Below are 24329 nucleotides of genomic sequence, written 5' to 3'. Positions count from 1 at the left end.
TATACCGTGCATGTCCTTTGGGTCTGAGTTACCTAAGTCAGGATGATATTTTCAAGTTCCATCCATTTGCCTGTAAAACTCATGATATCCTCTTTCTTAATAGGTGAATAGTATTCCATTGTGTAAATTAACCATTTTTCTGTATCCATCCTTCCATTGTGGGACATCTGGGTTGTTTTCATTTTCTGGCTATCAAAAATAAGGCTGGTATGAACATAGTGGATCACTTACCCCTGTGGCATGGTATGGCATCTTTTGGGTATATGCCCAAGAGTGGTATAAAGCTGAGTCTTCTAGTATATCTATTCTAATTTTCTGAGGATTCTCCTGATTGGTTTCCAGACCATTTGTACCATTTTGCAATCCCACCAGAAATAGAGAAGTTTTCTTCTTTCTTCATATTCTTGCCATCATGTGCTGTCATCAGACGTTTTGATCTTAGTCCTACTGATTGATGTAAGGTGTTTTGATTTGCGTTTCCCTGACGACCAAGGATTTTGGACATTTCTTTAAGTACTTACTGCCCAGCCATTAGAGAATCTTCTGTTGTGAATTCTCTGTTTAGTTCTATACCCCAATTTTTTTATTGGGTTGCTTGATTTTTTGAAGGTTAGCTTCTTGAATTCCTTATATATATTCTAGATAATAATAGCCTTCTATTGGATGTTAGTGAAGATTTCCCCCCCCCCCCCAATCTGTAGGTTACTGATTTGTCCTATTGACTTTGTCCTCTGCCTTATAGGAACTTTTTAGTTTCATGAGGTCTCATTTATCAATTTTTGATCTTAGAGCATAAACCATTGGAGTTCTGTTTAGGAAATTTCCTCCTGTGCCAATGAGTTTGAATCTCTTTCCCACTTTCCCTTCTATTAGATTCAGGTTTTATGAGCTTTGGGCAAGGTGACAAATATGGATCTATTTTCAGTTTTCTACATACCTGCTGCCAGTTAGACCATTACCATTTATTGAAGATGCTTTCATTTTTTCTATTGTATATTTTTGGCTTCTTTGTCAATGATCAAGTGTCCATAACTGTGTGGTTTTATTTCTTGTTCTTTAGTTCTATTCCATTGATCAACCTGTCTGTCACTGTACCAATACCGTCCAGTTTTTTAATCATTATTGCTCTATAGTATAGCTTGAGTTCAGGGATCGTGATTGCCCCAGAAGTTCTTTAATTGTTCAGAATTGTTTTCACTATCCTAGGTTTTTTTTTTCCATATGAAATTGAGAATTGCAATTTCCATGTCTTTGAAGAATTGAGTTGGAATTTTGATGGGGATTGCATTGAATCTGTAGACTGATTTTAGTAGAATGGTCGTTTTTACTATGCTAATTCTACCAATCTGTAAGCATGGGCGATCTCTCCATTTTCTGAGGTATTCTTTGATTTCTTTCTTGAGAGACTTGAAGTTCTTTCCATACAGATCTTTCACTTGTTTGTTTCGAGTTATGTCAAGATATTTTATTTTATTTGTGACTATTAGGAAGGATGGTGTTTCCCTGTTTTGTTTAGTCCCCACCCCCGACCAGGCAGTTTATCATTTGTAGAAAAGAAGGCTACTGATTTATTTTAATTAAATTTGATATCTGACCACTTTGCTGAAGTTGTTTATCAGCTGTAGAAATTATCTGGTAGAATTTTTGGGATGGCTTATGTATGCTATCATATCAGGTGTAAATAGTGATACATTGACTTCTTCTTTGCCAGTTTGTCACCCCTTGATCTCTTTTTGTTGTCTAATTGCCCTGGCCAGAACATTGGGTACTATATTAGATATATATATGGAGAGATTGGGCATCCTTGTTCTGTCCCTGATTTTAGTGGGATTGCTTCAATGATCTCTCCATTTAATTAAATATTGGCTGTTGGTCTGCTGTATGTTGCTTTTATTATGTTTAGGTATGGGCCTTGAATTTCTGATCTGTCCAATACTTTAAACACGAGTGCATATGGTATTTTGTCAAATGCTTTCAGCATCTCATGAGATGATCATATATTTTTTTTCTTTTTAGTTTATTTTTTTTTTAAGATTTATTTTATTTATTTATTATATGTAAGTACACTGTAGCTGTTTTCAGACGCACCAGAAGAGGGCATCAGACCTCATTATGGGTGGTTGTGAGCCACCATGTGGTTGCTGGGATTTGAACTTCGGACCTTTGGAAGAGCAGTCGGGTGCTCTTACCCACTGAGCCATCTCACCAGCCCATTAGTTTATTTTTATAGTGTATTATGTTAATGGAATTTCATGTATTGAGCCAACCTTATATCCCTGGGATGAAGCCTACTTGATCGTGGTGAATGATGATTGCAATGTGTTCCTGGATTTGGTTTACTAGAATTTTTTGAGTATTTTTGTATGGATATTCATAAGTGAAATTGGTCTGAAGTTCTCCTTCCTTGTTGAGTTTTTGTGTGATTTAGTTATAAGAGTAATTGTGCCCTCATAAAAGGAACTAGGTAGTGTTCCTTCTGTTTCTATATTATGGAATAATTTGAAGAGTGTTGGTGTTAGCTCTTTTTGAAGGTCTGGTAGAATTTTTCACTAAAACCATCTGGGCCTGGATTGTTTGTTTGTTTTGAAGGTTTTAAATGATCTCTATCTTCTTAGGGGATATGGGCTGCTTAGATAGTATACTTGCTCTTGATTTAACTTTGATATGTGGTATCTGTCTAGAAAATTATCCCTTTCATGTGGATGAGTTTCCAAGTTTATGAGTATAGGCTTTTGTAGTAGGATCTGTCAATTTTTTCAATTTCTTCCGTTTCTGTTGTTTGTCTCCCTTCTCATTTCAGATTTTGTTATTTTGGATATGCTCACAGTGCCCTTTAGTTAGTGTGGCTATGGGTTTATCTAGCTCATTGATTTTCTCAATGACTAGCTTTTGGTTTTGTTGAGTTTTTTGTATCTTTCTCTTTGTTTCTTTTTGGTTGATTTTAACCCTGAGTTTGACTATTTCCTGCCTTCTACTTCTCTTGGGTTTGTTTGCTTCTTCAGGTATGGTGTTAAGTTGCTAGTGTAGAAATTTCTTCAATTTCTTTAGGAGGGCACTTAGTGCTATAAATTTTCCTCTTGGCACTACTTTCATTGTATCCCATAAGTTTGGGTTATTTTCATTAAATTCTAGGAAGCCTTTAATTTCTTTCTTACTTCTTCCCTGACCAAGTTATCATTGAGTTGAGAGTTCAGTTTCCATGGGTATGTGAGTTGTTTTTGTTGTTGTTGAATTCTAGCCTTAGTCTCTGGTGATCTGATAGGATGCATGGGATCATTTCAATATTCTTATATTTGTTGAGGCTTGTCTTGTGACCAATTATATGGACAGTTTTGGAGAAGGTACTGTGAGGTACTGAGAAGAAGGTATATTCTTTTGTTATACAGCGAAATAGTATGTATATATCTGTTAAATCCATTTGGTCCATAACCTCTATTAGTTTCACTCTGTCTTTGTTAACTTTCCATTTCAATGGCCTGTCCATTGGTGAGAGTGATGTGTTCAAGTTTCCCACTATTATTATGTGGGGTTCAATGTGTGTGTTCAAGGGATTGAGACTTTCTCTTGTTGGATTTTCCCTTTCATCAATATGAAATGTCCTTCCTCATCTCAATTAATAACTTCTGGTTGAAAGTCTATTTCATAGGATTTGAGGATGGTTTCTCCTGCTTATATCTTGCTTCAAAGACTTTTTTCCAGCCTTTTACTCCGAGGAAGTATTTGTTTTTGTTATTGAGGAATGTTTCTTGCATGAAGCAAAATTCTTGATCCTGCTTGTGTATCCAGTCAGTTAGCTTATCTCTTTTTATTGGGGAATTGAGTTTGTTGATATTGAGAGATAAGGCAGATAATTCTTAGTTCCTGTTTATTGTTAAAGGTGGCATTATATTTATGTGATTCTCTCTATTTTTTTGCTCTGAGATGATTAATATCCTGTTTTTTCTTTATGTGTGTACCCTCCTTGTGTTGGAATTTTCCTTCTATGATTCTCTGCAGGGCTGGATTGATAGATAGATATTGCTTAAATTTGGTTTTGTCCTGAGGTATTTTGGTTTCTCCATTTATGGTGATTAAGAGTTTTCCTGGGTTTAGTAGCCTGGGCTGGCATTTGTGTTCCTAAGGGTCTGTATAACCTCTCTGCAGGTTCGTCTGGCTTTTAGTGTCTCTGTTGAGAATTCTGGTGTAATTCTCATAGGTCTGCCTTTACATGTTACTTGGCCTTTTTTCCCATACAGGTTTTAATATTCTTTCTTTGTTTGCTTATTTTGTGACAAGAGGATTTTTTTTCTGGTCCAATTTATTTTGTATTCTATATGCTTCTTGTACATTTATGGCTGTCTCTTTCTTTATGTTAGGGAAGTTTTCTTGTATGATGTTGGAGATGTTTTTGGGTCCTTTGAACCTGGAATCTTCACTCTCATTTATTCCTAGTATTCTTAGATTTGGTCTTTTCTTTGTATCCTGAATTTCCTGGATGTTTTGGGTTAGGAGTGTTTTTTTTTTTTTTTTTATGTTTTCAATTATCTTTGACCATCATGCCAGTATTTTCTAGGGTATCTTTTTGCCTGAGATTTCCTCCTCTGCCTCTTGTATTCTGTTGTTGATGCTTGCATCTGTTTTTCCTAACCTGTTTCCTCGGTTTTCCATTTTCTTTTCCAGGGTTCTGGGAACTGAATTTAGACATGAGTCCTTTGAAAGAAAAACAAGTTCTCTTAACTGCTGAGCCACATCTCCAGTCCACATTTTGTGTTTTATTTGGCAGAATCTTAATGCTATTTTGTGTCTTAAGAATATGTTTTAATAATTTCATACAAAGTACAGTATTTTCAAAATTCCCACCTGTCCTTGCATCTCCAACTCCTCCTTTTCTCTCTACTCCCTATATGTTGTCTTTATTACCTCTTCCACAATTATTGACTCTAACAAACATATACAATTTATTGTATCCATTTACTGTTCTTTGTATACACATGAGGTAGGGCTGGCCACTTAGGATGGGATAACACACTGAGTGGTCTTTCTTTCAAAAGACTGATTCTACATTTTCTGTAGCCAATGATTGACTGTAGTTCTTCATCTAGTTGTGAACCTCATTAATTTTTCCCAGCTATGTTGAGATGTCAGCTTGTGTAGTCATTTTCACATCTTATTTAGGCATCCATATTATTGAGATTTCACAGGTGCAACATCCTTTTCATGTTGAAAAGACACTATTTCACATCATGAACCCTAGTCCTCAGCCTTGTGCAATCTTAATATTCCATTTTCTGTGATGTCCCTGCAAGGTTAGGTGTGTTGTAGTTGTATAATTTGTAGCTGGGAACTACATGACTTCCTACTCTGTATTTTGTCTCTTATGAGTTTCTGTAAATACTTCATCTTCTTCACAAATAAACTTATTTAATAAGGGATGAGAAGTACTTGTGTTACTTTTTTGGTGTTGTTGTTTTTGTTTTCGAGACAGGGTTTCTCTGTATAGCCCTGGCTGTCCTGGAACTCACTTTGTAGACCAGGCTGGCCTCGAACTCAGAAATCCGCCTGCCTCTGCCTCCCAAGTGCTGGGATTAAAGGGGTGTGCCACCACACCTGGCACTTGTGTTACTTTTGATTGTTTTAAGCTTACAACTTTTGCTCAATAATTCAAATTATAAGCATACCAGCTTTGAGATTAGTTAATTCAAATTGTTTAAGAAATGAATTTATATGATTTTTGTTGTTAAGTTCTAAGTGAATTATAGCATTGATTAAATGTACTTTACTTTCTCCATCTTTTAACATGCATACTAATTTTATAACTCATTTTCTTGAGTTATCCATAATTTGGTTATAGCCAATTAAGAAACAATATGATTAGATATTTCATCAAAAGTCTGTATCCGATATTTCCATCATGACTATTAATCCTAATAACATGATGACTTTCAAAACATTATGGATGTGTGGAACCAATTAGATTTTGCTTTTACAAAGAACTGTCATTATGTTAGGACTTAGCACAATATTCTATGAAGATCAGATCTTGTTTTTGACAAACAACACAGGTATGAAGAAGCAGTAGGCAGGAGCAAGTCAGGGCCTCTAACCGTGGAGTTAAGAGCCAGGCATAAGGAAAGATTAGTTATTGCACAGATATTATCTCTCTCTATGAATGGATTTGTGAGAATCAAGGCAATGCAGGAACCTTCAAGTGTGATTCCCAGTCAGACACACATATATTTATGATTGTACTAACTGAACAGGGGGTGGTGCTGGCAAGGACTCTAGTGGTAACTCATAATCCAAGAATGCAGTGAAACACGCAGTCTTGATGGGAGATGAAATTCAAGATCTTGACTTGGCTAGTGAGTTATACTGGTAACTGAGATATGATGTATGTGTCTCATGGGAACTATTGGTGCTAGATTGTTCTGTTTCAAGATTTTCATCCCATAACTTTCGATGGCTATTTTTTGCCATGTTTTTAACATGAGATAAAAACACATAGTCTGATTAAAGAATTTACCTTCTACAATTTCTGTGGCTTTGGACAAGTTATTTCACTTTTTCAAATCTCTGAATAAATCATCTTCAAAATTTGTGGAATAGTTTCTTTCTTACAAAGGTTTGAAAACATCTTTTATTCATTAAAGTACATAATGTACTTCAGATGATCAGGCAGTGGTCCGAACGGCTTTTCAACATACATACTATGTCAACTTTAAAGAGGTGAGGTTGTTGTCACTTCTTGCTTTATGTGTATTTACAATAATCCCTTTTATATTTCTTATAAAAATCAAGTCTTGAGTTAATTAATAATACATTTGGGCACACACATTGCATAATATAATAATGTAATGGCTGTTTTGTCTTCATTTCTTGCTTTATAAACAACACATCATAGCTTACCAGCTTAAGTCCTACATCCATGTTGCATGTTTGAATCATTTGGAGATATTGCAGAAATTGCATAATATGTTACCACAAGACACAGACCTTAGAATTCCTGGCTGAGTAGCTTTCATTTTGTTAACAGCTTACTATTTATGGGGTGGCAGAACCTACCTTACATAATTGATCTGAGGATCACCATAAAATTCTGTTCCAAAGCAACTAAAGTAAAGTGATCTTAATTTTAGAAATGTTGTACTCTTAGGGACATCTGCAAGTACTAAGAGAAACAGGAGAAGACAAAAGTCAAAGAAGTCAAGGAAGTCACAAGAAATCAAGGTGACAACATGCTGTATATTGAATGGAGCAAGAGAAGTATGTTGGAAATCCCATTTCCACCACCATTTAGTCAATACTTTTTGGGGTGTCGTTTGTTTTGATTAAAAACAAAACTAGTGACCTCAGGTGCAAATTCTACAATCCTACACTGTCCAGAGAATGATCCATGCCCCAGATGTCCTAGCACACCCAGGATCTTAGGACTCAATATCCACAGATACCAGGAGCTTAGTCACACCAGGATATAAGGGTCTCAGAGGAAGCTTGGCTGCCAAGAACTTTGACACACCCAGAATCTCAGGTTCACAGGATCCTGGAATCACAGGATGACAGAGAAAGCTGGATTCTGAGGAGTTCTGACTCAACCGGGATTACAGGAAGGACAGGCTCCAATCAGATATATTGAGGGTATCGAGCACTTGAGATAATCAGATGGCAGGAGGCAAGCATAAGAACAGAAGCAACAGAAACCAAGGTTACTTGGCATCATCAGAACCAAACTCTCCTACCAAAGCAAGTCCTGAATACAAAATCACATGAGAAAATCAAGATATGGAGCTAAAGTCACTTCTCATGATGATGATGGAAGACTATAAGAAGGAAATAAATAACTCCTTAAAGAAATACAGGAGGATATATCCAAACTGGTGAAAGAATTGAAGAAAACCACCCAGGATCTAAAAATTGAATTAGAAACAAAAAAGATATCACAAAGGAAGACATCTTTGGAAATAGAAAACTTAGAAAAGAAGTAAAGAGCCATTGAAGCAAGCATAACCAACAAAATATAAGAGATAGAAGAGAGAATCTCAGTGCAGAAGATACCATAGAAAACATTGACACAACAATCAAAGAAAATGTGAAATGCAAAATGATCATAACCCAAAACATCCAGGAAATCCAGGGCACAATAAGAAGACCAAACCTGAGGATAATAGATATAGACAAGAAGGAATATTCCCAACTTAAAGGGCCAGTAAATATCTTCAAGAAAATTATAGAAGAAAACTTCCCCAACTTAAAGAAAGAGATACCCATGAACATACAAGAAGCCTACAGAACTCCAAATAGTTTGGTCCAGAAAAGAAATTCATTCTATCACATAATAATCAAAACGCCAAATGCACAAAACAAAGAAAGAATATTAAAAAGCAGTAAGGGAAAAAGGTAAAGTAACATAGAAAGGCAGACCTATGAGAATTATACCTGACTCCTCCCCAGAGACTATGAAAGCCAGAAGATTCTCAGCAGATGTCATACAGACCCTAAGAGAACACAATCGCCAGCCCAGGCTACTATACCCAGCAAAATTCTCACTTACCATAGATGGAGAAACCAAGGTATTCCATGACAAAACCAAATTTACACTGTATCTTTACACAAATCCAGCCCTTCAAAAGATAATAAAGGGAAAACTCTAACACAAAGAGGAAAACTAAGCTCAAGAAAAAGCAAGAAAGTAATATTTTAACAAAACAAAAGAAGATAGCCACATGAACAGAATTCCAACTCTAACAAAAAAATTAACAGGAAGCAACAGTGAATTTTCCTTAATGTCTCTTAATATCAATGGACTCAGTTCCCCAATAAAAAGACATAGACTAACAGGCGTGTTATGTAAACAGGACCCAACTTTTTGCTGCATACAAGAAGCACACCTCAGGGACAAAGAGAGACACTACTTTAGAGTAAAAGGATGGAAAATAATTTTTCCAAGTAAATGGTCCCAAGAAACATGCTGGAGTCTCCATTCTAATATTGAATAAAATTGACTTTCAACCTAAAGTTCTGAAAAAAGATAAGAAGGGACACTTCTTACTCAGCAAAGGATAAATTTACCAAGATGAACTCTCAATTCTGAACATCTATGCTGTAAATGCAAGGATATCCACATTCATTAAAGAAACTTTGCTAAAACTTAAAGTACACATTACACCTCACACAATAATAGTGGGAGACTTCAACACACCACTCTCATCAATGGACAGATCCTGGAAACAGAAACTAAACAGAGACATAGTGAAACTAACAGAAGTTATGAAACAAATGGATTTAACAGATATCTATAGAACATTTCATCCTAAAACAAAAGGATATACCTTCTTCTCAGAACCTCATGGTACTTTCTCCAAAACTGAGCATATAATCGGTCACAAAACAGATACAAATATATTGAAATAGTCCCATGTACCCTATCAGATCACCACTGACTAAGGCTGATCTTCAATAATAACATAAATAATAGAAAGTACACATAGACATGGAAGCTGAACAAAACTCTACTCAATGATAACTTGATCATGAAGAAATAAAGAAAGAAATTAAAGACTTTTTAGAGTTTAATGAAAATGAAGCCACAACATACCCAAACTTATGGGACACAATGAAAGCATTCCTAAGAGGAAACCTCAGAGCTCTGAGTGCCTCCAAAAAGAAACTAGAGATAGCATACACTAGCAGCTTGACAGCACACCTAAAAGCTCTAGAACAAAAGGAAGCAAATTCACCCAGGAGGAGTAGACTTCGGGAAATAATCAAACTCAGGGCTGAAATCAACAAAGTGGAAACAAAAAGAACTATACAAAAAAAAAAAATCAACCAATCAATTTTCTTTGAGAAAATCAATGAGATAAACCACTATCCAGACTATCTAGAGTGAACAGGTACAGTATCCTAATTAAGAAAATCCGAAATGAAAAGGGAGATTTCATTTAATTTCCAATTACAACAGAATTTGAGGAAATCCAAAAAAAATCATCAGATCCTACTACAAAAATCTATACTCAACAAAACTGGAAAACCTTGATGAAATGAACAATTTTTTAGACAGGTACTAGGTACCAAAGTAAAGCCAGGATTAGCCTAACTATCTAAACAGTCCCATAACCCCTAAAGACATAGAAACAGTCATTAATACTCTCCCAACCAAAAAAAAAAAAAAAAAAAAAAAAAAAAAAAGCCCAGGATCATATGGTTTTAGTGCAGAGTTCTATAAGAAGTTCAGAGAAGACCAAATTCCAATACCCCTCAAATTATTCCACAAAATAGAAGCACAAGTTACTCTACTCAATTCATTCTATGAACCCACAATTACTCTGATACCTAAACCACACAAAAATGCAACAAAGAAAGAGTACTTCAGACCAATTTTCTTATGAATATCAATGCACAAATACTCAATAAAATTCTCACAAACCAAATCCAGGAACACATCAAATTGATCACCAATCACGATCAAGTAGGCATAATCCCAAAGATGCAATGATGGTTCAATATATGGAAATCCATCAACAAAATCCACCATATAAACAAACAAAGACAAACACCACATGATCATTTTATTAGATGCTGAGGTAGCATTTGACAAAATCCAACATCTGTTCATGATAAAAGTCTTGGAAAGATCAGGAATTCAAGGCCCTAATCTAAACATAATAAAAGCAATAGAATGGCATACCAGTAGTCAACATCAAACTAAACAGTGAGAAACTGAAAGCAACCCCACTAAAATCAGGTACTAGACAAGGCTCCCCACTCTCTTCCTACCTGTTCAATATAGTACTAAAAATCCTAGCCAGATCAATTAGACAACAAAAGGAGGTCAAAGGGTTACAAATTCGAAAGGAAGAGGTCAAAATATCACTATGTGCAGATGATATGATAGTATATATGAGTGACCCCCCAAATTCCACCAGAGAGCTCCTAAACCTGATAAACAACTTCAGTGAAGTAGCTGGATACAAATTAACTCAGACAAATCAGTGGCCTTTTTCTACACAAAGGATAAACAGGCTGAGAAAGAAATTAGGGAAACAACAACCTTCACAATAGTCACAAATAATGTAAAGTACCTTTGTGTGACTTTAAGGAAGCGAAAGAGCTGTATGATAAGAACATCAAGTTTCTAAAGAAAGAAATTGAAGAACATCTCAGAAGATGGAAATATCATCCATGTTCATGGATTGGCAGGGTTAATATAGTCAAAATTGCTATCTTGCTGAAAGCAATCTGCAGATTCAGTGCAATCTCCATCAAAATTCCAGCCCAATTCTTCACAGAGTTAGAAAGTGAAATTTGTAAATTCATCTGGAATACCAAAAAAACTAGGATAGCAAAAAATATTCTCAACAATAAAAGAACCTCTGGTGGAATCACCATCTCTGACCTCAGTCTATACTTCAGAGCAATTGTGACAAAAACTGCATAGTATTGGTTCAGTGACAGACATGTAGATCAATTGAATAGGATTGAAGACCCCGAAATGAACCCACACACCTATGGTCACTTGATTTTTGACAAAGGAGCTAAAACCATCCAGTGGGGGAAGAAACAAAACAAAACAGCATTTTCAACAAATGGTGCTGGCTCAACTGGTGGTTAGCATGTAGAAGAATGCAAATTGATCCATTCTCATCTCCTTGTACAAATCTCAAGTCTAAGTCCTTCCAAGAACTCCACATACAAAACCAGAGACACTGAAAGTTATAGAGAAGAAAGTGGAGAAGAGCCAAAGGTATGGGCACAGGGGATAGATTCCTGAACAGAACACCAATGGCTTGTGCTGTAAGATCAAGATTCGGCAAATGGGACCTCATAAAATTGCAAAGCTTCTGTAAGGCAAAGGACACTGTCAATAAGACCAAAAGGCAACCAATAGATTGAGAAAAGATCTTTACCAATTCTAAATCAGATAGGGGGCTAATATCCAATACATATAAAGAACTCAAGAAGTTGGTCTCCAGAAAAATCAAAGAACCCTATTAAAAATGGGGTATGGAACTAAACAAAGAATTCTTGTCTGAGGAATACCGAATGGCTGAGAAGCACCTGAAAAAATGTTCAACATCCTTAATCATCAGGGAAATGCAAATCAAAACAACCCTGAGATTCCATCACATACCAGTCAGAATGGCTAAGATCAAAAACTCAGGTGACAGCAGATGCTGGCAAGGATGTGGAGAAAAAGGAACACTCCTCAGTTGCTGTTGGGACTGCAAGTTGCTACAACCACTCAGGAAATAAGTTTGGCAGTTCCTCAGAAAATTGGGCATAGTTTTACTGGAAGATCCAACAATACCACTACTGGGCATATACCCAGATGATGATCCAACATGTAATAAGGACACATACTCAAATATATTCATAGCAGCCTTATTTATAATAGCCTGATGCTGGAAGGAACCCAGATGTCCCTCAACTGAGGAATGGATATTGATAATGTGGTACATTTACACAATTGAATACTACTCAGCTATTAAAAACAATGAATTTATGAAACTCTTAGACAAATGGATGGATATGGAGGATATCATCCTAAGTGAGGTAACCCAATCACAAAAGAACACACATGATATGCACTCACTGACAAGGGGATATTAGCCCAGAAGCTCAGAATCCTTCTTAGAAGGGGGAGCAAAATACCCATGGAAAGAGTTACAGAGACAAATTTTAGAGCAGAGCCTGAAGGAACGGCCATCCAGAGACTGCCCTAGTGGAGATCCATCCCATAAACAGCCACCAAACTCAGATACTATGGCAGATGCCAACAAGAGCTTGCTGACAGGAGCATGATATAGCTGTCTCCTGAGGGGTTCTGCCAGTGCCTAGAAAATACAGAAGTTGATGCTCACATTCACCCATTGGACCTAGCAGAAGGTGCACCATGAAGGAGGTAGAGAAAGTACCCAAGGAGGTGAAGGGATTTGAAACCCTATGGGAGGAATATCAATATGAACTAACCAGCACTCCCAGAGCTCTTTGAAACTAAACCACCAATCAAAGAAAACACATGGTGGAACTTGTGGCTCTAACTGTATATTTAGCAGAGGATAGCCTAGTCGGTCATCAATGGGAGGAGACACCCTAGGTCCTGTGAAGGTTCTATGCCCCATTATAGGGCAGTGCCAGGAGCATGAATTAGAGTGAGTGGATTGGGGAGTAGAGGGGTGCGGATAGGGGATTCAAAGTAGGAAAGGGTATACCATTTGAAATTTTGAAATGTAAATAAAGAAAATATCTAATAAAAATGAAAAAGAAAGAAAAAATCTTTATAGGCTGTGAGTCCATGACCAGATGTGGAATACAAACCCTGGTAAGTGGAAAAATGAAGTTGAAAACAAAGAACAGTTTCATCAATAGTTAACATTTTATTCAGGTTTGAAGTGTCACAAATATATGAGTGATAGTAACAAAGAGGAACATGTTTGCCTTGTGTTTTGAAAAAGAGTCTCAGTTGTAGCTCAGGCTGAACTCACAACCTTTCATCATTCACTTCCTGAATATTGGATAATACGGTACCTTCTTTAGAACCTTTTGTTTTAAATCCTTTATCTTCTATGTAAGGTGTAGACTTCTCCACACCTTATGAATCTCCATTAATTTTGACTTCATAACCCATGGTCATGAAGTATGTGTGGGCCACCTAAGCTCTCAGGTGCAGGTACACAATATCATGGATGTGAAGAGAGTCGCTTCCCTTGCAGCCATGCTCATTGACTATTTTCCCATTGACCCAAGAGTCAGTGAGTTCTTGCCAATATTTGGCCACATGTCACTATCATTTTCCTGAGGAAAAGCACTAGTAAAATATCCTGTCCTCTTGTTGGCAGAGGATTTAAAAACCAGCTCAGGACAGATGTCTGAGCATTGAGCCCAAGGTAGGGGTCAGACCCTCACTGAGATTTAGCCCCAGTGGCTTTCTCTGTCTTTAGAAAAGACAGGGCTCCTCTCCTTCACATTGAGTTCCATTCAGAGAACTATTCTAAATCCCTTCTAGACAAATAACAACACTTCCTGACACATTCTGGTGGCTTTCTCTAGTATAACTACAGTATTTGAATCTCAGGCTTCTCTAATGGTTAAGAACAAAAACAAGGAAAGGGGAGAGCATTTGAGATGTAAATGAAGAAAATATCTAATAAAAATAACATTTTTTTTAAAAATGAACAAAAACAAGGACCATCTTATGGAAGAGCTATTGGGAGGGAAGATTTATTTAGGGCAGTTTTGTAAAATAAGTTACTCCTGATTTCCATTGATCTGTCATCAAAGTATTTACTGCCTGCTATTTCCTTCTGTGCTGTACAATGGTGCTTGAAGCAGCATCCTTAAGTTCATTTAGTTCTGGCATTTTAGTTCTGTAACTTCCAAGCTGGTGGTTGTTTTCGTTGTGTAAAATATTAATAGCAGGATGGCACTTTTTTCTCGGATATAGAAGAGATATTATTAACAATAATTATTTCCTTATGTTCTAGGAGTTAATATAAATAAATATAAAGTGGTCAAACTCTACATGACCAGTAAAGATAGACAAGGTATCTTCACATATGATTATAGGATTTATTTTGTATAATTCTTTATTCAAACATGAAAAGTATTTTAACAGTGATCAAATGGAAATGGATTTCCTAAAAAAAAAAGCTAAAGCAAAGCACACTAAAATGACAAAATAACTTATATATTTAAACTTGTGAATCACAGTTTTACTAGACATGGTCTTTTGTCAAATTACTAATTTGTAACAACATTATGAGCTGGATGTGCTTAGCTAAGTGAGTTATACGCAGAAGACAACTATCCTGATGTTATTTACATTTCAATTTTAACAATAGTTCAATCCACACAGAGAGTAGAATAATGACTGCCAGGGACTTGCAGTGGTGGCCAAGGGCAGGAAAATACTAGTTGAAGTGTAAATGGGAGGGACAAGTTCTGATGGCCAGTTAAACAGTGTGGAATTCCCAAGTCAGTAACATATTGTATGTTTTACAATACTGATAATAGTGGAATTGCAAGTGATCTTAGTGCCAAAAAATGGAAAGTGTTGATGCTAATTAGGAAGTGATGTTAGTCTGGTTTGATTTTTTTCTATACTGTGTGTTCATAGTAATGCTTCACAGTTTAGCTAATGAATGTGTAGAGTACTTGTTTGTCATTTTAAAATAAAATAAAATTTAAAAAGAAGTGATAATAGAAGAGTGCTGAACACATGATAGGAAAGTACAAAAGCAATGGAAGTCCTAGTAACATTGGGATATTTCCAATCCTCAGACCAGGGAAACACTCAAGGGGAATAGAGTTTTAAGATGAAGCTGTAGTGAAATTAAACTACAGGGTAAAGACCTTGAAGACAAGTGTGTGAGAATGAGTAGGCTGGGCAGAAATGGAGAAAACATCAGAGAGAGGTAAGAACACAAATCCAGTTTCTTTTTGAACTCTTCTGAGCTTGTCAGTGAATACAAATTTCTGTGCAACTTGATTGTGGATGTATAGAACACACTTCGATGAGATCTTAAGCATCTTCCAGCTAGGATTGTATAAGAAATTGACCCTGAAATGGAAAAGTATATTAAGGTGATTATATCACTAGCAAAATGGAGAAAAATAAGTTTTAAGGCTATTGAGAGTAGAAAGAAATTGTTTGGGTATCCCGAGCTTTTGTCCCCACCGGCAAGAACACACTCGGGACAACCGGAATCAGCTTTATTGCTTCTTCAAGAGGAAAGACCCCAACCCCAGAAAATGGAGTTGCTTATATAGCCCTCAGCCATGGCGTTTCAGCACCTGATATGGCGTGTCAGCTCCTGATTTGTTCCTCGCCCATCACCCCACTACTACGCCCCCAAGATGGGTAGTGACTAGGAGTGAGTTCACTCTTGCACCTGCGTACAAGGCTTGTTTACTAGTTAGGCACAGTGGAGGCCAGCACCATCTTATAATGGCGATTGCTTGCAGCAAGGCTCTCCACATTTCGGAGGTTTGGTAAGATCAAAGAAACTCTACAGCATTCTTGAAGGAATTGGCATTTAACATGGTCCTTAGCGAGCAAGGTGACACATACAACTTCAGATACAGGCTGCTTTTCCTTTGTACTTGACACTGTTTTGACCCTTGCCTTATTTGTTCAGCTAGGATTGTGCTTAAGCAGAGCATCTGCATCTGTCCTGAACCTCAACTGCAGCCTCATCCTTTTACCTATGTGCCGGACAGTCCTGGCTTATCTTCGAGGATCACAGAAGGTACAGAAAAGAAAATCTTATTCATGAATTTCTATGGCAGGATCTAGTGTAATAATCACATATTAGTTGTTCCATTTTTATGAACTGGTTTTATTTAGAATATCTCTTCTCAGTGGTGGTAAGGGATATGTTACCTTTAAAAGTGGTCAGAAAACTATTCTGTAAACTAGACCAGGGAAGAGGATCACAGATGTATCATCCACCATGCTTACAGGTACTATGTTCAGTGCTATGATGACTCCTAACTACAACTCTACAATCAGACACTACTGGTTCAATTTAAGCTTGAGAACCTGGGGTATGGAAAGTATGACCAAGCCAAGATCAGCTATACATGAGTGGCAGAGCTAATTCCAGCTCTTAGAGATTCTCTACTGTATCAGACCTCATTGAGATTGGTGTTGTATTTAGAAAATCCAGGTGAGCAAACCAGAGGACCGTGTTCTTTGGTATTGTTCAAAATGATTGCTACTGTTTGCAATTTCCAATTGCTTAACACACATGACCCCTTGTGAGCTATGCAAAAGGCTTAAATAGATGACTGTATTGAATAGTGATCCTCAATTCAAATGTTTGTTGTTGTTGTTGTTGTTTTAGTAAAATGAGAGGGACAAGAAAGAGAACTAGTTTGTCATTAAAAAAAACTGCATTTTTTTCTTTAATTGGTGCTTTCTGTACATGTGAGCATGCTCATGTTTGTATGTATGTTTTGCTTTTTTACTAAAATAATGAGGGATTCATGGATAGATAATTATGTTTTCAGAGGTTTTAGTGATCTTTGCAGTGTGTAATGCTGATTTACTGAATCAACATCTTTTTAGTTTTCTAAGGTAATTATATTTGGAAACACTTTATTTTTTCAGTCATTTATGGAAATAACATTCCCTAGGTTGACTACTATTGTTAAATGCTAGGATTTGATCTCTCTACTGGCCATTGGCTTGGCATGAAGAGAGGCACTATAAGTGCCAGAAAGTGAAACGTTCCCTCCCATGTTTCTCAGTAGGTAATAGGTCTTAAAGAGTTGTTGCCCAGTATGAAGCACAGATATTCAAAAATCCTTGACATTTAATTTTCTACAAGATCAAGCCGACATTTAAAACCACAGATCCCATTGGTCTTACTTAAAAATAACCTTAGGTCTTTGCAGCACAAAGGATATCCTATATTCTATCAAATTTAAACATTTTATATATATATATATATATATATATATATATATATATATATATATATATATACCAGGTTATCAGAAAGTTTCCCCTGACTGTGGTCCAACAGAACAACCGCTCATGACAGTTGGGGACAAATGTCAGCATAGACATTTATGTACAGTGACATTTTGTGGAATCACAGTGTAGTTTCTAACTTTTTCATCTAACAGTTTATGTTTTTCAGGTGTTTTTCAAGTAAATAACATCTTTTCACATTCATTTGAAAGGCTTCAGAGACTAGTTATGCCACAGTTCTCTCACTTTTGACTAGGAGACGTGTTGAATTATCAATATTTTTCATGCTATGATCAATGCTATAGTGAACATTTTTAACCATATTTTGACAGGTTGTATTATTTTTACTGTAGTAAATAATTTTTATTTAGGTCCCTAGCAGGAGAACAAGAAGATTGTTGGATAAAAGCAAGACTCTACACATCACATGTGGCATAACTATCTGTATTTTCTCAGGTGAGAGAGCTAAATAGCACTATTTTATTAGAATTGTATATTTTACCAAGGTAGAAAGAGTTGATTGTGTTGTTCTGTATGTTGTCACCTATAATGATCTTATTTGATGATTTTCTAGTTATTTATGTTAGTGCCTCTTTTGTGAGAGTTAGAAGAGAGTTGTGAGGGCAGTTACAGAGCATAGGTGTTTCTTGTGGCATTTTGCATTAAGTTTCCAAATGCTAGATGTAAGCTCATACTGATTTTCTTATAATAGTAAATAAGTTAATTTGTAAAGTTTAAAATAAGGAGACTTATTCCAGGCTTAAAGGTAACATTGTATTACATAAAAATGAATATTAAAAATGTGAAATTTTCATTTTAAAATATGATTCTAGGTCAAGATATATTTGACAAGTATTATTTATATTGATAATATAAATTGTATAGAAGAATAGACTTTACATCTGTGTCATTTTATCTTGATTCATCTCAAGTTAGCAAATGTAAACTTTAAGTTTTAATCTTGAATATTTCTACATAATATGTTATAGGTTTAAGTATGTAAATAGTAATAAGTATCCATGATTACAGTATCATAATGAACATTTTCATTGTTCTGAGCATACTCAGTGTTCTGAAAGTTCATGTTTCTCCTCTCTCTGATATGATACATTTTCCCCCATTAACTGATTTATTCATGTTACCTCCTAGTTGCAGATCCCCTCTCTTCTCTATTCCCCATCTCTCCCTCATGAATCCTTAGAGAAGGGGAAGAACCCCACTTGGGTACCTGCCTACTGTGGGACATCAATTTGCAGCATGGGTGCAGAAGGGTCCTAGGTCCAGCCTCTGCATGTTTTTTTGGTTGGTGGTTCAGTCTCTGTGAGCCCCATGAGCCCAGGTTAGTTAACTCTGTAGGTATTCTTGTGGTATTCCCGACTCCTCTTGCTCACTCACTTATATCCCACACTCTTCCACAAGACTCCTCAATGTCCTCCTGCTGGGACTCTGCATGTTTCCATCAGCTGCTGAATGAAGCCATTCAGCAGAATTATGATAGGCTTCTGTCTGCAAACATTGCTGAGTATCATTAATCGTGTCAGAGATTAGCTTTCTCTCATTGTATTGGTCTCAAGTTGGATCAATCATTGGAATATTACCTCAATCTCTGCCTTTATTTTTTTCCCTGTGCATCTTGTAGGCAGAACAGATTTTGGGTCAAAGGTATTGTGGGTGAGTTGATATCCTCCTTCCTCCACTGGAAGTTCTACCTCACTATAGGAGGTGGACACTTCAGTCTCTATGTCCCGTGATACTAGGGGTTCTCAGCAATGGATACCCCCATAGATTCCTGGCAGTCTCCACTGTCCCATGTCTCCAAATAGTCCAGAGATGATCTCTACCAATTTCCGTTCTCTCTCTCAACCATCTCCCACCCAACCCCATCTCCCCACACCTGATCCCCAATCTCACTGACCCTCAATCCCCTCTCATCCAGATCCCTTCTTCATTCCACCTCCAATGTCCATTTTATTTACTCTTCTGTATGAAATTCAAGCATCCTCCCATGTGCTCTCCTACTAGTTTCTATGAGACTGTGGATTTTGGCATAGTTATCCTGTACTTTATGGCTAATGACACTCATAAGTGAGTGAATGCCATGTCTCAGTTACCTCACTCAGGATAATATTTTCTAGGTCCATCCATTTGTCTGCAAATTTCATGATGTCTCTGTTTTTAATAGCTGAATTACATTGTTTAGATGTACCAAATTTTCTTTTTCTATTCTTCAGTTAAGGACATTTAAGTTGTTTGCAATTTCTGGCTATTACAAATAAAACAGCTATGAACATAATTGAGAAAGAGTCTAGTGGTATAGTAAGGCATCTTTTGGGTATATGCCCAGGAGTGGTATAGTTGAGTTTTGGGGTAGAACTATTATCAGTTTTCCGATAAACCATCAAACTGATTTCCAAAGTGGTTGTACAAGTTTGCACTTCGACAAGCAATGGAGGAGTCTTCCTCTTGCTCCAAATTCTGTCCATCATATGCCGTCACTTGATCTGTTCCATTCTGATGGGTGTAAAATGGAATCAAATTGAAAACCCAGAAATAAACCCACAAACCTAAGGACACTAGACTTTGTTTGTTTGTTTGTTTGTTTGTTTCGAGACAGAGTTTCTCTGTATAGCCTTGGCTGTCCTGGAACTCACTTTGTAGACCAGGCTGGCCTTGATCTCAGAAATCTGCCTGCCTCTGCTTCCCAAGTGCTGGGATTAAAGGCATGGGCCACCAAGCCTGGCTGGACACTAGACTTTTAACAAAGAAGCCAAAACCATACAGTGGGAAAAAAGAAAGATTCTTCAACAAATGGTACTATTCTAACTGGATGTCTACATGTAGAAGAATGCAAATAGAACCACATTTATCACCTCACACAAAACTCAAGTTCAACTGGATAAAAGACCTTAACATAAAACCACAAATACCAAATATAATAGAAAAAAAAGTTGGGAAGTTTCTTGAATACATTGGCACAGGAGATATTCCAGAACAGAACACCAATGGCTCAGGCTCTATAATCAACAATTAATAAGTGGGGACCTCATGAAACTGATAACCTTCAGCAAGGCTAAGGATACCACCAATAGGACTAAACAGCAGCCTAAACAATGGAGAAAGAACTTTATTCAATGTACATCCAACAGAGGACTAATATTTAAAATATAAAAAGAACTCAAGAAATTAGACACCAGGAAACTAAATAGTCCATTTTAAAAATGATATACAGAGGTAAGCACAATTCTCAAACAACGGAATCTCTAATAGCTGAAAAGCACTTAAAAACATCCTTAGTGCTGGTTCAACTGGCAGTCAGCATGTAGAAAAATGCAAATCAAACCTTTCTTATCTCTTTGTACAATGTTCAAGTCCAAGTGGATCAAGGACCTCCACATAAAACACAAATCACTGAAACTATAAGAAAAGAAAGTGGTGAAGAGTCTCAAGCACATAGGCACAGGGGAAAATTTCCTGAACAGAACACTTATAGCTTATGCTCTAAGATCAAGAATTGACAAATGGAACCTCATAAAATTGCAAAGCTTGTATAAGGCAAAGAACACTGTCAATAGGACAAAATGACAACCCAACAGATTGGGAAAAGATCTTTACCAGCCTTATGTCTGGTAGAAGGCTAATATTCAATATATACAAAGAACTCAAGAAGTTAGACTCTAGAGAATCAAATAACCCTATTAAAAATGGGGTACAGAGCTAAACAAAGATTTCTCAACCAAGGAATATCAAGTGGCTGAGAAGCACATAAAGAAATGTTCAACATCCTTAGTCATCAGAGAAATGCTATCAAAACAAACCTGAGATTCTACCTCACACCAGTCAGAATGGCTAAGATCAAAAACTCAGGTGACAGCAGATGCTGGTCAGGATGTGATGAAAGAGGAGCACTCCTCCAGTGCTTGTAGGATTGCCAACTGGTACAACCACTCTGGAAATCAGTTTGGTGATTACTCAGAAAATTGGATATAGTACTTACTGAGGATCCAGCAATACCACTCCTGGGCATATATCTAGAAGATGCTCCAACATGTAATTAGGACACATGCTCCACTATGTTCATAACAGCCTTGTTTATAATATCTAAGAGCCTAAAGAACCCAGATGTCATTCAACAAAGGAGTGTATACAGAAATATGGTACATTAGGTAAATTTACACAATGGAGTACTTCTCAGCTATTAAAAATGATGAATTCATGAAATTCTTAAACAAATGGATGGAACTAGAAAATATCATCCAGAGTAAGGTAACCCAATCACAAAATAACACACATGGTATGCACTCACTGATAAGAGGGTATTAGACCAGAATATTCAAGATATAATTCACAGACCACATGAAGCTCAAGAAGAAAGAAGACCACAGTGTGGATATGTCAGTCCTTCTTAAAAGGGGGAACAAAATAGCCATTGAAAGAAATACAGAAACAAAGCTTGGGGCAGAAACTGAAGTAAAGGTCATCCAGTAACTGTCCCACATGGGGATCCATCCCATATACAGTTACCAAACCCAGACACTATTGTGAATGCCAACAAGTGCTTACTGACAGGAGCCTGATATAGCTCTCTCCTGAGAGGTTCTGCCAGTGCCTGACAAATACTGAAGTTGATGCTCATAGCCATCCATTGGACTGAGCACAGGGTCCCCAATGAAGGAGCTAGAGAAAGGACACAAGGAGCTGAAGGGGTTTGCAGCTCCATAAAAGGAATAACAATGTGAACCAACCAGTAGCCCCAGAGCTCCCAGGGACTAAACCACCAACCAAAGGGCACACATGGAGGGACTCATGTCTCCAGCCACATATGTAGCAGAGGATGGCCTTGTGGAACATCAGTGAAAGCAGATGCCCTTGGTCTTATGAAGGTTCGATGCCCCAGTGTAGGGGAATGCCAGGACAGGGAAGGGAGAATGGGTGGGTTAGTGGCCAAGGGGAGGTGGGATGGAATAGGGGGAGTTTCAGAGGGAAAATGGGGAAAAGGGATAAAATTTGCAACAAAAATAAAGAAAATATCTAAAGAAAAATAGAAATAGTAATTGCATCTATATTCACCAGATTCCCAAGATAGGTAAGACACTATGACAAAATGCTGTCATTGAACTTGCTAAACCTTTTGAATATACAGATATTTAATAAATTCTGACATTCATAGAATAAAAAAAAAACTTAGTCTTCAGGGAAATACAAATCAAAATGGCTGAAACTAGCTTTTTTCTATCTACATAGATTTCCCATTTTCTTTTCAGATGTCAAGTAGTTATAACAATAGAGTGCACTGGCTTTCTCATTTGTATTATCCACTACATCACGTAAATTTACATTCTTTCCTTGTATTTTTATCACTGGATGAATCATTTCATTTCATAGTGGACTGATAGTTTATTTCCTGGATAAACTATAGGTTATCATCTGCCTACATCCAGGTTGCTTCCAACTTTTGGCCATTATGAATAAAGTTGCTCTAAAATATTGTCTGTCTGTTTGAATCTGCCTTTGAATCTGTCTTTGTCTTCTATGTATATATATATATATATATATATATATATATTATTATATATTTGTGGATATTAAGTTTTTTAAGTAGTTTGGATAAGTGTGAGAGTAAAGGAAGTTAAATTTTACCTTCCAAAGAGGCCATTCCACCATCAGTAAAGCAGAGTTCCAGTTTCTCCATATCTTTGTCAACATCTGATGTGCTATATTCTGGATTTCTGCCATTCCATCAGATATTTATTACATTTCATGATACAGAATATGAAACATTTCATATACTTAATTATTATAAATCCTCTTTTGTAAAATCTATTTTAAGATCTTTTCCTCTTATAATCAGATAATTTTTGAACTATTTGTTTAAGTATGATTTGAATAGTTTTAGTAAGAGTCCTTTGTTAGGACTTTATATCTTTTGAAAGTGTTTTCTCCCAATCTGTGGCTTGTGTTCTTATTCTTTCAAACTTTCCTGGAGGAAAGTATTTAAATTTTAATAATGTCTACTTTTTCAATCATTTTCTTAGATTATTTCCTTGAATTGAGTCACATATTAATTCATAGATTCTATGTAATTTCTATTAAAATGTTAATAATGTTCCTTATAGAATCAGAGACTCTAACACTACAAATTATTTGGAAGTAAGGAGAAAGCAAAAACACAATGAAAAGCCAAAACAGTTATGAATAAAAAGAACAAAGATTGAGTCATTATGCTTTATAACTTCAATTTTGATTAAAATTTTTACAAAATTATAATTTAGTACAAAATTTAGTACAATTTAGTGCAAAAGTAAAAGTACAAAAGTATAAGAACCAAAGAGAGAAAATAATGCAGGGCTAGAGAGATAATTTTGTGGCTAAAAGGACTTCTACTCCTCCAGAGGACCAAAGTTATGTTCCCAGTACCCACACTGAGTGTGTCACAATTGCTTGTAACTCTATTTCCAAGGAATCCAACACCCTCCTCTGGTATCTGCAGGTACTTGTGCACATATGGTATATGTACACAGAGACACAAGCATACACACACACACACACACACACACACAACTTTTGAAGAAGAGTAAACATAATCTTGACATATAAAAAAAGGCTTTATAGAACCTTAGCTATTACTCAGTGGGTAAAAGCAATTTGCCACACAAGCCTCTTGACCTGAAGTTTGTGAGCTCCAAACCCCACACAAAGAGCCACATGCAGCCGGGCGTGGTGGCGCACGCCTTTAATCCCAGCACTCGGGAGGCAGAGGCAGGCGGATTTCTGAGTTCGAGGCCAGCCTGGTCTACAAAGTGAGTGCCAGGACAGCCAGGGCTACACAGAGAAACCCTGTCTTGAAAAACCAAAAAAAAAAAAAAAAAAAAAAAAAAAG

At 36.6% G+C, this 24329-nt stretch overlaps 1 protein-coding gene across 2 annotated transcripts in view; it reads left to right on the top strand.

Moving 5' to 3' along the window:
* Window positions 1-24329, top strand: part of Nox4 (NADPH oxidase 4) — a 146239-nt gene that overhangs the window by 31486 nt on the left and 90424 nt on the right. The window contains exons 3-4 of one of the 2 annotated variants that reach the window (XM_085841544.1): window positions 16117-16223; window positions 17824-17908. In XM_085841544.1, coding sequence (XP_085697670.1) covers window positions 16117-16223; window positions 17824-17908 — 192 coding nt within the window. Of the gene's footprint in view, window positions 1-16112; window positions 16224-17823; window positions 17909-24329 lie in introns of both variants that reach the window. The other variant, XM_021166295.3, reaches the window with a different exon arrangement.

This window comes from Mus caroli, unplaced genomic scaffold, assembly GCF_978045245.1.
Source record: "Mus caroli unplaced genomic scaffold, Mus_caroli_1 scaffold_8, whole genome shotgun sequence".
Classification (NCBI taxonomy): Eukaryota; Metazoa; Chordata; class Mammalia; order Rodentia; family Muridae; genus Mus; species Mus caroli.
The sequence above is the reverse complement of the archived record's forward strand: the minus strand, read 5'-3'. Positions and strand labels throughout refer to the sequence as shown.